General features: G+C 50.9%; 6 protein-coding genes across 6 annotated transcripts; 2 read left to right on the top strand and 4 right to left on the bottom strand.

Annotated features, from left to right (window-relative positions):
• Window positions 1-876: 876 nt before the first annotated feature.
• On the bottom strand, window positions 877-1,874 carry N7496_008450 (RTA1 domain-containing protein; the record flags this gene model as incomplete). The annotated part of the gene is made up of 2 exons (XM_056701369.1): window positions 877-1,338; window positions 1,407-1,874. The coding sequence occupies 2 exons, from the start codon at window positions 1,872-1,874 to the stop codon at window positions 877-879; spliced, it is 930 nt and encodes a 309-aa protein (XP_056553432.1).
• A 740-nt stretch (window positions 1,875-2,614) lies between these two features.
• Window positions 2,615-3,542, top strand: N7496_008451 (sulfotransferase family protein; the record flags this gene model as incomplete). Its single annotated transcript, XM_056701370.1, has 3 exons — window positions 2,615-2,810; window positions 2,864-3,220; window positions 3,277-3,542. The coding sequence occupies 3 exons, from the start codon at window positions 2,615-2,617 to the stop codon at window positions 3,540-3,542; spliced, it is 819 nt and encodes a 272-aa protein (XP_056553433.1).
• A 338-nt stretch (window positions 3,543-3,880) lies between these two features.
• Window positions 3,881-5,970, bottom strand: N7496_008452 (MDR family MFS transporter; the record flags this gene model as incomplete). The annotated part of the gene is made up of 5 exons (XM_056701371.1): window positions 3,881-4,760; window positions 4,816-5,083; window positions 5,146-5,571; window positions 5,634-5,875; window positions 5,933-5,970. The coding sequence occupies 5 exons, from the start codon at window positions 5,968-5,970 to the stop codon at window positions 3,881-3,883; spliced, it is 1,854 nt and encodes a 617-aa protein (XP_056553434.1).
• A 439-nt stretch (window positions 5,971-6,409) lies between these two features.
• On the top strand, window positions 6,410-7,929 carry N7496_008453 (uncharacterized protein; the record flags this gene model as incomplete). Its single annotated transcript, XM_056701372.1, has 2 exons — window positions 6,410-6,619; window positions 6,673-7,929. The coding sequence occupies 2 exons, from the start codon at window positions 6,410-6,412 to the stop codon at window positions 7,927-7,929; spliced, it is 1,467 nt and encodes a 488-aa protein (XP_056553435.1).
• A 204-nt stretch (window positions 7,930-8,133) lies between these two features.
• On the bottom strand, window positions 8,134-10,639 carry N7496_008454 (RMD1 family protein; the record flags this gene model as incomplete). The annotated part of the gene is made up of 4 exons (XM_056701373.1): window positions 8,134-8,408; window positions 8,464-8,649; window positions 8,713-10,405; window positions 10,586-10,639. The coding sequence occupies 4 exons, from the start codon at window positions 10,637-10,639 to the stop codon at window positions 8,134-8,136; spliced, it is 2,208 nt and encodes a 735-aa protein (XP_056553436.1).
• Window positions 10,640-11,490: 851 nt separating this feature from the next.
• Window positions 11,491-13,701, bottom strand: N7496_008455 (uncharacterized protein; the record flags this gene model as incomplete). The annotated part of the gene is made up of 1 exon (XM_056701374.1): window positions 11,491-13,701. One exon carries the CDS (start codon window positions 13,699-13,701, stop codon window positions 11,491-11,493), a length of 2,211 nt encoding a protein of 736 aa, XP_056553437.1.
• Between the last annotated feature and the right edge of the window lie 1,957 nt (window positions 13,702-15,658).

Here is a 15,658-nt window from a genome sequence, read left to right on the forward strand (position 1 = left end):
GATCGATTTCTTTCGACAGATCATTGAAGAATGTCGTGATAAATTCACGGATTTGCCTGCTACTCGCAGCATTCTATATAACGACTGGCTCCGCCATCAAGCTCTCATAGCTGCAATGGGGGCCAAAAAGTATCACTATCTGTAAATTGCCAACCTGTCCTAATCTCACGCTGAAAATTCACTAGGCAATCAGACCAGGCGGGTAAGATGACTACGAGCTCGGTCATCTAACTATGGCTGATCCAAAAATCCTATCTTTCCGTGATGAATGGCGCTCTAGCTCTGCGCCTCATTCCTTTCGAACTTTAGTAAAGATGACGGTCGGCACTTGCGCCGTGTTTTCGTTCGGTAAGAGAGAGATAATAGATCTGTAGACCCATCAGCGTTGCATCGGCAGCGACCCAGCGGAGGGCATTCCGTAGAAATTCGAGGAAAACGTGTTGTACTTTGAGAGTCCGCCTCGCGATTGCTATTTCGGATTTCTGCTTATCTGCAAGAGAGCGAGATGTTGACATAAGAACTAGAACAATTATGGACTAGGAAAATCCTCACAGTTGGGTTTGCATGGTGGCGTCGGACTAAGGATGACAGGAAAAGCAGGCTCAGGTACGCTATTCGGCATAACACCACGTTGGCTCTCTCCAAGAAGGGTGGAGAGTTAACTCTGAAGCAACCATACAAGATAGAGAGTCAGAATATTGAAATTTATCCACTAGCATATCCGAATCCCATTTAGGCATGATATGCGAATCTCGTTCAATTGCAGACAATTGTAGATACTCTAGCTCCCTTTTGGGTAAAATTGAGAGCAATGGCTGCTAAACACCCAAGACTTAGCCTCATAATCAAATCCATCAAAACCCATCAATGCCTAATTCAATGCTTTCCGTTGTAGGCAACGGACTCCACCGGAATATCCTGCATCGACGACTCATTACTCGATTTCTTCGAACCCCAGCGGAACGATGCGTCCTTCCATGCGCCCCCGAAGGCTAGTCCCGGATGGAAGACCGTCAAAATGATACATGCTAATAGAACCATTGCTCCGTCAAGAACCATGAAGAGTACCTGGTCCTGAGCTAGCTTGCCTCTGAACCCTCCCGAAAGCTCTGCCACTCGGTACACAGCCCGAATGAACAAAAAGATGGTTGCCGCGGCGAGGGCATACAGGAATCGCTTGAAGCGAGGTGACTCGCGAAGAACAGCGTATTTAGGATTCATATCTCCTCGATACTTGCGTACTCGTAAAGAGTACTCGAAGCACAGAGCAAGGAATATGACCAGGCTGACGACCTGAACCACAAGCCCTGCCACCATGATGTGCGTTCCACGATCAATCTAGAAAAATCATGAATATGTTAGTAGAGCCGACTTTGCTAGTCAGAAAAATTCAGAGATCTGCCAACCTTCCATTGTAAAACTACAACGGCTGCCATGCCTCCTCCTACTGCTATAACCACCAAAGCGATGAGGTCGAGACCACTAAAAACCAGCGTGTACGTTCGGGGGCGGATTCGACTGATCCCTTCACCGTATACAACCACAATCCGAGCTAGCGTTAAGTAAACGGCGGCAGCAGTAAATGTGGGCGCGATAGTTGTGCATATCAAATATATGAGGAAGTAGTCTTTACTGAACGGATCGTTGTGTAATAGGATCCGCCCAATATACCCGATTATTTCACCCAGCAGTCCCATCACGAAGCAGAACGTGAATAGCTTGACTTTGTGGGTGATACCCAGGTAGAGAGCCGGGGCAGTGAGCAAGCCAAAGGCCGCTAGCATGAATGCATTCCCACCGATTGAGGGCTGATAGTGTACGTAGCCCCATTCGATGGGACAATTTTTGAGAGTGCATACGGTCGGAACAGCCATTGCGATGATCTTTGCGTACGGCGATAGGGGTCGTCGAAAACGGAGACTTCAGAGTTTGATCTCTGTGGATGGGTTCCTCGAGAGTAGTATTAAACACCACAGTCGGGGTGACGGACAAACGTCTTGCTTTAGAGTATACTGAGGTTGAACCTCTATCCTTTCGAACAAAGAACAGGAATACCCATGTAATGGTTTCCTCCTCCAACCCTTGACGCTCACCGGCTAAATTACCCCATGACTAGCCAAAATCATGGGTGGATAGCTCCGATGCCAGGCTCTCACGCTCTAAGATCGTGGGGACTTGTTGTCCGATAAACGGCCCCCATTGGTGGCGCCAGGGATCCCGAATCTATCACGGGCTGACCGGGACATCCCCGATCTTGGATCTCTCCACACCATACGCCTTGGCAAAACCCTCTTATGGCCCATGAGACTAATGCATGTAAGCATAAGCCAGCGTCTGGATATTGGCTTAAATCCCCGTGGAGTTCCTGGGGTGAACGCGGAGCTTCAAGCCACCAGTCAGGGCCTTGCCTGAGATGTCAGAGATATGCTTGCATTCACCAATCCTGAACGGAAGTTTGTCTGCACTGATCAGGAGATCTTATCGAGTCAGAGTCCGTGGCAGAATAGTTAATCATGTACAGCCACTGCTAGGGGGTGGTAAATCCCCTTTGCCATCCTTCGATTAAGCCCTTGATATTTTTTCTTTCTCCGTGGAAGAACTCCATATTCTCTACATGGAAGAGCCTAAAGAACAGAAACGGTGGAGGGATCCGTTCGCTGGGGAGCCACCTAATGACCCGACTCGCACTCTACAGGTAATCGCAGCTGGATTGCCTCGCACTGGGACAATTTCCCTCACGCTCGCTCTGTCGTGGGCTCTCCACGGCGATGTTTGCCATGGGGGCTCAGCTTGTTTGAGGGGGAAAGAGCGTACGCAAAACTTCCTGACAAGCGCCATAATTCGGTACTGAAACCATTCTTAGATATCATCAAAGGATGGACAAAAGTCTTGGACCCGGGGAAAGGCGTTTCACAGGAGGAAGTTGACGATACTTTGAAGGAATTGCTGGCCGGATATGTCGCGACAACCGATGCTCCAGCGATATTCTTTGTTGAGGAACTAGTTCGGTTGTACCCAGACGCGAAGGTCGTTTGTACAGTTCGCGAGCCCAACCGGTGGTGGGATAGCTATCAGGAGCTGATCAACACACTCGACAATCCATTGTTTATTCTCTTACAGCTGGTTCAACCTACGTTGAGGTACTCACTGGCATGGAAATTGGCAATTCTGAAGCGGAGAAGGAAGATCTATCCCCCAGAATTTGAGCCATTGGGTCCTCGTCAGTATTCGAATCCAATATCCTAACGTCCTCGGCTAACCGACCTATTCAATCAGATTTTATGGAAATCCACTCCGACTACCTGAAGCGAGTTGTGCCAGAGGATCGACTATTTTTCTTCAACATGAAGGATGGCTGGGAACCGCTGTGTAAATTCCTGGACGTCCCAGTGCCCGAGAAGCCATTTCCTCAAGTACACGATCGAGCTTCGATGAAATCTAGCTGGGCGCCATACTGGTGGAGGGGTGCTGCAATATGGTTGACCATCTTAGCTGCGGGTTATGGACTTAGCAAAGCTGTATCATATGCTAGAACGCATTAATGTGACTAAAATGCAAGATATCTTGTTTCAACTGAAGGCAAAAGTTCCGTCTCCTCGTAGATTGACCATAATCCATCTCAGTGTGAACCATTCCGAAGGAATTGCATCTACTTCTAAATCGCACTAGGAAAGTGGAAGATGGGATTTCCGCGTAGTACTTGACATGGGTGTTAATTGGTAGACTTTTATCGGTCCCGAATGAATAAATTGCGATTATGCGCCAGGATCAAGCTGCAGGACCCCTAAACTTCTGTAGATCCGGACTATGTTCCCGCATTGAACTCGCTCTCCTCTATGGCCCGGCCCGCGAGGCTTGTGCTTACTGCGCAAGCGCTTACTTACTCTTCTTTCCCCCCTTTCATCTCGTTTTCGCTCAGTATATGCTCCTTCATTGGCTGACAATCAGTCAACGCCACGGCGGGCCGCTCACCCGAAGAAATGCCCTCATTCTCACTAGCGCCAGTCCCTTTCTCCGGAGAAGGAACCCTGTCATCCTCGATTTGGCGTCTCTCCATCCCTAGGCTAATCACAGCTGCAACAACCGTTGCCCCAATTGGTAGTAAGAAAGCTTTGGTGATTGCCGTGTTCAATGCGTCCTTGACCAAAGTGATTGTCGAAGGATTCATTAGATCGTTTGACCATGATCCTTCGATAACCCCAGCGTGAATAATAGCTTCCGGATTAATTCCAGAAATGCTCCGGAGATGACTTGTTAGTGTGTTCAAGAAGATACTCTGTGCCACGCTAATCCCAACAGACCCACCAAGCTGGCGAAAGAATACCTCGAGAGCGCAGACAGTGGGCATGTCGATTGCGGGGGTGACCACTTGGACCCCAATGAAGGTGACTTGAATCGCAGTACCGAATCCTACGCCGGCGAGGACCTGGCTGCCCAAGTATCGTCCAGCATTGCTGTCAGTTTTCAGGGTCGTGTACAGGGCGCTACCTGCAACATAGACCAATGAGCCGGCCCACATGAATGGTACATAGTGCCCAGATGCTGTCATCGAAAACCCAGCTACCAGAACGGCTATGGTACTGGCTCCTGTGAATGGCAACATGTATACACCAGACATGGTCGCATCAGTACCTTTCACGCCCTGGAACCAGATTGGCAGGAGATAGCTGTGCGTTACAATTGCGACCCCATACAAGCCAGAGAATATGCAACAAATGGCCACCGTCCGTTGTTGCAAAAGTCGAAGCGGAATAGTTGCTCTGCCCAATGTTAAACTTGGAAGGAAATTAAGGCATTTTTCCCGGCATGACTTACCTTTCTTTTCGGCGAGCCTGGAGCCCAATGAAAATAACACATAGCACCGCAAACCCAATTAAGCAGCCCCAAACACGAGGCGCAGACCAGGGGTCCGTCGAGCCACCCCATTGTAGCCCGAGAAAAAGACACACTAGACTCCCTGTGAGAATTGCTGCACTTGCCAAATCAAGGCGCCCGATTTTCTCTTTTAAGGGCAAGTCGGAAAGTTTGCCTGGCTTTCGGTGCAGAATGAAGATAACAATCACTGCCGCAATAAACCCGAAAGCTGTATCCAAAGTAAGTTTTGAATACCCTTGTTTTCTCTCTCTTGATTTGGATATCACTTACGCAGATTAATCCAAAAGCAAAAGCGCCAAGTCAATCGCGAGTCCGTAAGCAAACCGCCGACAGTCGGTCCCGCAAGTGTTGCAATTGAGTATAATCCGGTCATGATAGCCATTCCTCGAGGTCTATTCCGTAGTGGAACGACCTGTCCGAAGATTGCCAAGTTCCCCGTCAACATTCCCGCTGCCGCTGCTCCTGCTATGGCGCGCCCAAGAATGAGGACGAGAGAACTAGGTGCCACGGCACAGATCACCGAGCCCACTTCGAAAGTGAGCAATGATAGTAGGAACATAATCTTTGCTTCAAAATAGATGTATGCGCGGCCGAAGGTAGGTTGGAGGCACATTTGGGCAAGAAGATAGGCGCTGCCGTACCAGCCGATGTCGTCGATTGAATTGAACTCGCTAGTTATTCGTGGAATTGCCGTAGCTTTTAGTAATAGTTAGCGACAAGAAATGGAATGGAATGAAGCATATATGGTGAAGACTCACAGAGGATGCTTCCATCGATGGCTAGCATGATACCGGCCATCGTGAATGCAGCGGAGAGAACGTATAATCGGGAGCCATTGATGTAGTTTGATGACTCTCCAGCGTCTTCTTCGTCAGGTCGAGTCTCTGCTTGTTCCCCATTTGGTTGATTCTCAGCTTTATGTGTAGATGTACCGGTCTCGACATCCTTTTCCAGCTCTGCCGTTGTTGATTCTTGAGTGGAAGGAGTAATGGAATCATCTCTATCAGTCTGTCAGGCTTGTCACATCAATCTAGATGGAGAATAGTCTTCGAAATACCCTTTCAGTGTCTTGTTTTCTTGCTTGGTGCTATCCATCTCATTGTGGTCTTTCGACGGCAAAGTATGCTTTGAGTTTCTTCAGGAAATTCAGCTCCCGTAAGATACCCTACCTAGCTGGACTTCCCGTTCGGGCACGCATCGACAGACGCCGGCCGGCTAAATAGGAAAATGAAAAACCATTGACTGTGTGCTAGGGCTTATCGGCTTCTTACTCGCATGCACTATGCAAGCCCCGTCTTCTATTCGACGCTAGTCAAAAGGATGGCTTTCCGCCCCAAGTTTATCTATCTGATTTCAGAAACCTAGGCTTAGACCCTTATCATTCGGAGTAAGCAATTATCATCGGTCCCTATGCCGTCGCGTATGAGTTCCAGCTAAAGTCATTTTCCAAGCGAGACCTTAGTATTTCCAATTTGAAGCCTTTGACATCGAACTATACGGAAAGCATATCCTTTACTTTCTTTTTCCCAACAATATGACGTCCCAAGGAACATCCCAGATAGCCACGAATGACACGATCATCGCATTTCACTTTTGGGACGATGTTCCCTATACTCGGGGAATATGCCTTAACGTAACCCTACGCTTCGAGGAAGTTCTGGATACCGCAAAACTGCATGATTCCCTAGAGCGCCTCTTAGAAATAGGCAACTGGAGAAAGTTAGGAGCTCGGCTTCACCAGAATGTAAATTAACAACCACCTTTGACAATCAAATCCAGCTACTAATCTATCCCCAGGAATCCGGCAAACTAGAATACCACCTCCCCCCAAAGTTTACCAAGGACCGACCAGGCGTTATTTACACAACTGCCAACCATCCAAATCCCATCTCTTCGCATCCAATAGCCTCGCAAATCCCCTCGACCCAAGAAACAAACCAAATCTCCGTCCTGGGATGCATGTCAAACTTCAATTCAATAACCAAACACAGAAATGCCCCGAACGCAGTCGAAGACTACCTCTCCTCTGACGTGCCTCAACTCTTCATCCACGTCGTAACCTTCACAGACACAACTTTGATAACGGTGACATTCCCACATACCCTCTTCGACGCAATGAGTCTATCCTATTTCCTCCAAGCCTGGACTGCAATCCTCTCCGGGCACGAAGACCGGATCCCCCCATTCCTAGGCTTCGACGAAGATATCATCGAGGCGAAAACGGAATACGTCCCCGCGGAACAACACGTCCTTGCAAAAGAGACGTTTACCAAATTCCAAATGGGGCTTTTTGTACTCTTGCGCTGGTGGGAGAATTACTGGTACCGGGATGTCGAAGACAAAGTCATCGCCATCCCGAATAGTTTCGTACAAAACTTGCGGGAAAGGGCTCTACAAGAACTCAGAGCTCAATCATCACAGTCTTCATCTGAGGAGGTCTTCGTCAGCGAGGGGGATATCCTCCTAGCATGGCTGTCTAAAACACTAGTCGCAGCTCTAAACCCATCCCCGCAAACACCCGTCCAAATATCAAACGTCTTCGACACCCGCGCTATCCTAAATATCTCGCAAACAGGCGCATACACCGGCAACGCTACAATCCCATCCTGCACAAGCCTCATCGCACAATCCCTCCTTACAGATCCACCAAGTACGACAGCCCTACACATCCGCAACGCCCTAAACGAACAACGCGCTCCAACCCAAGTCCACGCCATGTCGTTCCTACGCAAGAAAACGCTCCGGGAAACGGGATACTTACCTATCGTAGGCGATCCGCGCCAGATCTCGGTGACTTGTACGAATTGGCAGCGTGCAAGGTTCTTTGAGTTGGATTTTTTGGCGGCGAGGGTTGGTAAAGCGTGTACTGGTGTTTGCAGGCCGTCGTATATTAATACTGCGGGGCCGACGCCGTTGGGCCCGCATGTTGCGAGGAATTTGGTTACTGTGACGGGGAGGGATGGCGTTGGGAATTGGTGGGTGCAGATTCTTGCGAGAGCGGGTGCGTGGGGGAGGATTGAGGAGGTTGTTCGTGGGTTGGAGGTTGATGTTTAGATTTTAAGTGGTGGATTTGTATTAAGTCGATTTGGTAGAGTCCATATTGGATGACATTGAATGAAAGCTCGACTGATGGTAGAAGGAAACCATGTGCAAAGAGAAACCATGTTTTTGTCCATTTGAATCCCATATCCCATCCTAAACGCCAGTCGCACCAGGCGACTATGATGAATGCACACTATTAAACACCAACCCTTTCAATCAAAGGCCCAGCCCCGTAATCCCATTCATCCCCATATCCGATCCACCCGCAGACGGGATAGACGGGCAAATACAGCCCGGTGGAGGATTAGACGTGCTGTAGGATAAACCCGAGGGTGCAGCGCGAGGGGAGCGGCCCATGGCACGCGCAATAATAGCTGCAGGGGTGGCTGCGGCGCCTTCCCGGGCGTGCAGGAGGCCGAAGCGTAAGAAGACTTCAGAGATTGTGACGAGGATGGAGATTATGATTAAGACGATGATGATCCAGGTTTGGTCTGTGGGATATATGTTAGTATGGTAAGCAGGATGGGGGTCGAATGCGAGACGTACGAGATGTTCGGTTGTCGGCGATCGAATCTGATAGGATTTCTGTGAGGTCGAGGAATACGCGACAGCGCTCGTTGAGGACTTGGATACGAGGCTTGATCTCGAGGTACTCCCGCACGGCGATGTAAAGAGGGTACAAGTTGGGCTCGCTCTCCCAGAAGAAGTTGGGAACGTCGAGCATATTCGATGCTGGGGGATATAACAGTTAGCAAACCTCACCCTTAGAAAAAGAAACAGTAGAACAGTACTTACAAAGATTAACCTCAACTCTGCTCTTGAAAAGCCGGCCCAGAATACGGAAGACTTCTTCACGCTTCATACCCAACTTTCCAGTCATAGCCAGTCGGCGCGGAACGTCCTTTGCATCGGCCATCTGGCGAGCCATGACTTCTTCAAAGAAACACAATTTCGTACTTTGAGATATGCCATGACTGATAGCGAGCTTGATCATATGGTCACCACTGCGTAGCGTGATCATATCATTGTACACACGAGGTCGAGAGATCTCAGTCGAGTACTCGAAGTGGAACTCCTCGGTCTCAAAGTCTTCTTCATGGAGAGGCATAGTCGCTAGCGGGATAGGTGTCCCTGTCGCCGAGGACGTGGCAAATGCTAGATCTGCCAGCAGATCTTTCTCCTGTCTCTCTGTAAAGTTCCAGAAGACTACCACGCCATAGCTGAAGACGAACATCTCGGCAACGTTGTACAGAGTCCGGGCTGGGGTTTCAGGCCTGGGGGACGATGTAGCTTGTAATGGAGGGGACGTGCGATCCCTGAGTAGAGCATGCCCATCATCAGAGCTGTGACGACGGCGTCGAGGCGGTGGCTCGGGGATATCTTGAGGCCGTTCAACATTCGGACGAGTCGTGCTATGTGTTGTACCGTTATCACCGGCACCCGTAGCATTCCCATGATCGTCCTGAATCCGACCATCCTCCTCAGAAATCCGATCAAGATATCCCTCACGACGCTCCTGTCTCGGCCCATGGCCACTCTCATCGCCCGGCGAAGCCTGGGCATTATGATCATCCTCATGTCGACCATGCCCAACAACCGAATGCTCCTCAGCCTCCCCCATATAATCCTCATGATGATCACGCAGCTCATTCCGTTCAATCTCCTCATCAAGTAAAGACCTGCCACCAGGGAACTTCAACACCGGACTACTCCGCAGTCGATACCCCTCGTGACCCGGTAACAGCGGCAAATGATACGCCGTGTACAAGCAATCGTCATAGAGCTTCGTCCTCGCACCATGCGCCTCCTTAACAAACGCCGCCACAGATCCCATCTTATACGCCTGCGCTGTACAATAAGCCGTCACTCGCGCAAGCTTCTCCGTCCGCCTAGCCTTAGGCAACCGCTCCGCATAACTCTTCGCCCTCTCAGGCCCAACACGCCTCTTCCTCAACGTCTCCTCCTCCGCCAACAGCGGCGCAATCTCATTATCAATTCCAAAATCCCCACCAAGCCTCTTCTGCGCAAGCAATTGCTGCCGAATAGCCTCAGGATTGATATGTTTATCCCGCGCCAAACGCTGCACAAGCTCCTCATCCACAAGATCCAGCTCGTCCCGCCCATCACCCTCATCTTCCTCCTCGCCGTCGTCCGGTTCCCCGACACCGCCCGTATCGGGGAGTAGTACCAGTTTCTCGCTGACCTTGGTCGTTCGTGGAGGTAGGCGTGGCTGCGCGGCGAGTCGGCCACCCTTGCCGGTAGCGGTGGCTGCGGCGCTGGCACTGCTGCTACCACTGGCACTGGCGATTAGTCCCCCCGCGGCGGATGCAAGGCGGCGAGAGCGTGATATTGGCGGTGGATGCCGCTGCTGCATGGATGGCACGTCCGAGGCATATTGGAGCACGTTGTCGACGGTGATGAAGCGGGTGGAAGGGGATCTGCGGCGCCGGGGGGTTGCTGCGGGCTGTTGGTCGCGGGAATCGGTGACCTAGGAAGTTGGCAGCGCATCAGTATGTTTCATTGGGACGACATGTTGGTACTTGTCTCGCATGCAATGCAGTAGATCCCTGTTGCTGCTGCTGCTGCTGCTGCTGCTGCTGCGTTTTGCTTTTTCCCTTCCCTGGTCTCCGGGAGGGGATGGCGGGCGGATATAGAGCTTGTAGCTTACCAGGACGGTCGGGCTGCGCTGACTGGTACCCCGTCCACGAGGAGGGGGCGTCATTGTGATACTCCTTCGTTGGCAGCGTCAAATTGTGTGTCTCCAATTCCTGAAAAATCTTCGCCAGAACAGGGGAGTGGAGAGCGATGTCGTATCGTATGGAATTGGGGAATATCTGGACTTGCTTCTTTTCCAGCTTCCTCTCCGCCCAGCTTGTCCCATTCAATTGGCGCTAGTCTCATTGCGGAATAGCCGAACCAACGCTGATGACGTAATGCTGTACTACGGGTGTATTGAGACGGAAATCTTTCAGTAATGGGTCCCGTGATGTGCCACGTGTTTTGTGGGCCAATCACATTGTTCCGGCCGGTCATCGGCGCCGCGGAACCACGGATTCGCAGATTCGCGGATCCGGGGTAAGCTGGATCGTCTAGACTTCATGGACTTGCTGCGTTTAATGCGGTTACTAGGTTCGATTTATTTACTAGGACATTAGTATCAAGATTCCATGGCTTGAAAAGCATAATTCATTAAGAATGTGCTATCGATACTAAATGCGTAGGTACTAATTGCTCTCGTGTTATTCAGAGCGAAAATGCAAAATTCTATGTATGGCACAGGTCACCGCAAAATGTTTTTCAGGGGGTAGATGCGGATAGATGAGATCAAACGGAGAGGGAATAATAGATAAGAAATGAAAAAAATCACAACCATTAAAACACCGAATTGCCGATCTGTCGACTGCTTGGGTAGGTTCACCAAGATCATCATATCTCCATGAGGACAATGAGTAGATGGGAACCAGATGTTGGAACGATTTTCGCTAGGAAATTGGGTGAGATAACAATCGGTGTCATCACCATGCAACGTTGCGGGAAGGGGAAAACAGAGATGCAAAAAAATATCAATCAGCTTCACGAATAAGAGCCGTCACGGAGTTTTCGATCTTCCTCCCAGATCTCATTCTTCATCTGCGTTAGCTGCTCGTGCCAGCCTTCCAGTTTCGTAATCAATTCCGGTCGAGGGTTGGCCTGGCCCGCCAGGGAGTCATGCAAGGAGTGGTACTTGGCATAGGCTTTCTTGAATCGCTGAGACTTGTCCCACAGTCGTCGCTGCGCGACTTTATGGCTCATGGGTGGAGAAGCGCTACCCGTGCTGCCCCCGCTGGAGGTACTGACCGCTCGGCGCCGCTTGGGATCGTTGTTGCCAGTCGTCGCTCGGGCGGCCATGGGAGCCGGGGCTGCCGATCGCTCGGGTTCCGCCTTGCGCTTCAAGGTGTTGACGTTGACAGGTCCTCCCTTGCCGCCATTGGCTGGCCGCGTGGAGCTCGAAAGGCCAGAAACTGCTCCCGAGGCCTTGGCCCGGCCAAGTTGGGAGATAAGCGGGGAGGATGACGAGGAGCTGGAAGACTGGTTATGGCTGTCGGACCGGCTGCGACCGGTCGCATCGGAGGCACTGGCCGGTGGAGAGGAAAGGGGAGACGGCTTCTGAGGGGAGGTAGAGGGTCGGGCGGAGGGGGGTCGTTTAGCCGCTGCCTTGGTAGCTTCGAGTTTGGGAATGGGTGCCTCGACCTTGGGGACCTTGGGAATCGGGGCCGCAGGTGTATCTTCCTTAGCTCGAGGCTTGGTTGGGGCTTGTGCGGGCTTCTTCGCCGGGGGCTGAGTCGTCTTCTTGGCTGTAGTCGCCTTGGCTGGCTTCGGGCGGTCGGCTGGAGTGGGAGCGGGAGCTGGCGAGGGAGCTCGTGCAGGTACAGGTGCAGGTGCAGGAGGGGGCGAGGCATCAGGCATTTCATCGTCAGACTCGTCGGAATCGTGAACGAACTCGGCAGACTTGTACTTGGTCTCGGTAGCAGATTTTGCAGCAGGTCTTCCACCGGTCTTCTTGGTGATTCGGCCGGTCAAAGTACTGTTGGTATTCTTGTTCTTGGGAGGTCGCTTGGCAGGTTCCTTTTCTGCTCGTGGCTTGACTGCGGGGGTACTCGATTTTTTGACAGTCGCGGCAGAGGTAACCTTGGGGCGATCGGTCTCATTGCCAGTGGTGTCACCGTCTTTCCGATCGTCGGCACCGTCCATGCCCACCCGTGGCGTGGCAGGCTTCTTACCTGCCAGTCCACTCTGGAGGTTGCTCTGGAGATTGAGTTTCGACAAACATTTCCCCTTGCCCCGTTCCTCCTTTGGCAGCAAGCCCTGCCACAGCTTGTCCGTTCGCGAGAGGCGCATGCGATCAAAGGCAGAGATCGCCTTATCAATGGCAGCCTGTCGGTCATCCTGGTTTGGGTAAGGGAATTTCCACACGTCCAGGTCCTTGTAGAATTTGTCCTTCAAATCGTATTTCTCGCGGTCAATGCGATTCTCGGTGCCGTATTTCTGGATAAGGGCGGTGCAGTCCTCAATTGTGGATCGGGTCTGACGAGCGAGGAACTTGGTCGACACGGGACGGATCGCGAGGAGATGGATGAGGGGGGTCTTGAGGGCCTGCAGGCGAGCGTTGTTCTTGGCCTGCGAGGACGGCGCAGAGGTCGGGGTCATCCCCGGGAGAGGAGACCTGGGTGCGCCCAAGGTCGGGCTCGAGGTCAGAGACCGGCCGCTAGCATTCCGGATCAACCGATCCTTTTCCAAGACTGACTTGATGTGTGAGCCTCGATGCATGGAGCTTCCAGAGTTTGCCGCTCGGAGAGCCTTCAATTCATCGGGGGTTTGAATCATGTGTGTTGACTTGGAAGCCTTGCCTCGCTCGAAGGCATTGAGGCTTTCCTCCAGATTGGCCAGGGCCTGATCGGTGGCAGCAGTCGCTTCCCTGGCCTTTTCAACTTCCAGACTGTGGCTCAAAACACCAGTGAAGTACAGGTTTTTCTTGTCATCGGAGGTGTGGTAGATCTCGGACCGGTGAGTTTCGGGGTATGCATGGAAGGATTGGGTCTTGTTGTTGCCATAATGGAGGGTAGGATGTTTTCCCAGGCGGACTTTAGCAGTAGAATCATCGGATTTGAGGCTAGAGATGAGTTCATCGAGTGTGTTTTGCGCGAGGTTCAGCCGCATAAACTGGGCCGGTTTGGCGGCTGCGTCACCCGGCTGATCTCCGGGGCGGAGAGATAGCCCGGTCTCGGGGATCTCCAGGCCGGTCATGGTGAAGAAGTGAGAGTCACCCGCCAGAAGATCTGAGAGAGACAGAAGTTGTGAGGGGATTCGGGAGGAATCGATCGAGTGAACAGGGTCGGATGGCAGCGTGAGAGCTGCAGGTCAGGCGGCCAACTGCACGGGGAAGTGAGGCAACACCGGCATCAGATCGAGTAGCCGAGGAGAGAGTGCCGGAGAGTGGCGAGAGAGATTGGATGTGAAGGGTGATCTGGGGAGAGTGTAAAGAGAGGAAATGAGTCTTGAGAGGAGGAGGGAGGGAGGGTGAAAAAGTTCGGGAGAGAGAGGAAGAGAGGAATGAGGAGAGGGCGAGCAAGGCGAAGCGGAGAGTGGGGAGGAGAGGAGCTGACGGGGGCCCTGGGTTGACTCCGTAGGGTAATTCCGTACGAAAAAGAAGAGGTACAGAAATACACTCCGTACGGAGACTGTATAAATTACAGGGGCCTCTTTCTTTTTTCGGGTCCCGAATAGGGCGTTGTCGGAGTCTCTTTTTAGTCGTTAATTAACACTGGAAGACGGATTAGTTAATAATATAGTCAGAATATTAAGAAGAATAATCAGTCTGATCGGTATTTATACAATCTACTCTTATAAGAGAGGAGAGCCTTTATTTCTCAACTCGTCCTACAGTACTCCGGTTCTTAGTCTATTAGCCTCCTGCTTCTCCCCTCTTTCTTTACTCCCATTGTTATTCTTAATTATTCAAAATTCAGGACCATGATTTGCCTGCAATCTATTTACGTTTCCCCCAAGTTCTAAGTCCATTGCATTGTAAAGGCCTTGGGCTGATCCCCGGAAGAGCGATCCGTCTTGTCTCATCATCCCTGGCTCCATAAATTTCCCTTCCTTTTAATATGGTAAGATCCATAATTGATATCGGGAAAAAAGAATAAATTGAAACCGCCCCCTCTCTGTTTCCGGGGAGCAAAAAGAAAGGAAGATAGAGATCCGAAACGAACGATGGTTCTTAATTCTTTGATTATTCAAATGTTCTTTTATTCTATTCTTACGTTCCTTTTGTCTTGAACCCCCGATTATCCTTTGACCGATGTGTTTGATCTAGTCTAGAATCTGTAACTTGACCAACTTTAAAAACTTGATTCTTTCATTCTTTACTACTATTATGTACCCCTGTCCCTCGTTACTTGTCTCCTTTGCTCCGAACGTAGTCCGGGCAAGTTGTAACGTTGTACACCCTGGTCGACCCTGTCCAACCCCCCCCAAAACGAACTAAGCGCAGCCGACCTACTAACCTAACGCCATGCCGCCGGAAGAGGGGAGGGTGGAAAGTCAATACGAAAAACTACTTAAGAGAACCGGAGGTCCGGGACAAATTGCTGACGACTTCTATCTCTCCAGCTCGTGCGAGGGATTAGAATAAAGTACAATTGCCAGCATTGAAGAGCCTATACCCTGTTGTATAGGATAGGCCGACTCAATGTATCCTTACCGTCCACACAGTTTACCCTACACCAGAGTCTCCTCTTTCAAACCCATAATAGAGTTACCCGTGACTCTACCAATTCCTAATCTTCCGCGCTACCCTCGGAAGTGGTACGGGAAGTCGTGTGAGGAGAACCTGTCTCCATCCGCGGACAAAAAAAATGGGGCTTGCCGAGTCCAGCCAAACCACAACCCCCCTCAGACGACTCCAAAGGTTAAAAAAACAAAAACGGGTGTGTCCGGGTGGTTTTGTTGCTCGGGTCCTTTCTCCAGTTTTTTCCCCTCTCCTCATAATTAACAAGTTAAATAGTCGGTAGATTTCTCCATAGTTTGAACTACGGTATAACATGCGTACGAATATACAATCTGTATAGCTAAGCGACATACGTAGCTGGTAGCTTGTAGGAACAAGGCGAAAAAAAAACACGCATAAGACAAGACAACACTCCGGTAGTTCATCAACCCTGGTGCTCCCCAATCCTGGCATGGAACATACCAGGGCCAG

The sequence above is a fragment of the Penicillium cataractarum genome (genome assembly GCF_028827025.1).
Source record: "Penicillium cataractarum strain IBT 29864 chromosome Unknown utg000007l, whole genome shotgun sequence".
NCBI lineage: Eukaryota > Fungi > Ascomycota > Eurotiomycetes > Eurotiales > Aspergillaceae > Penicillium > Penicillium cataractarum.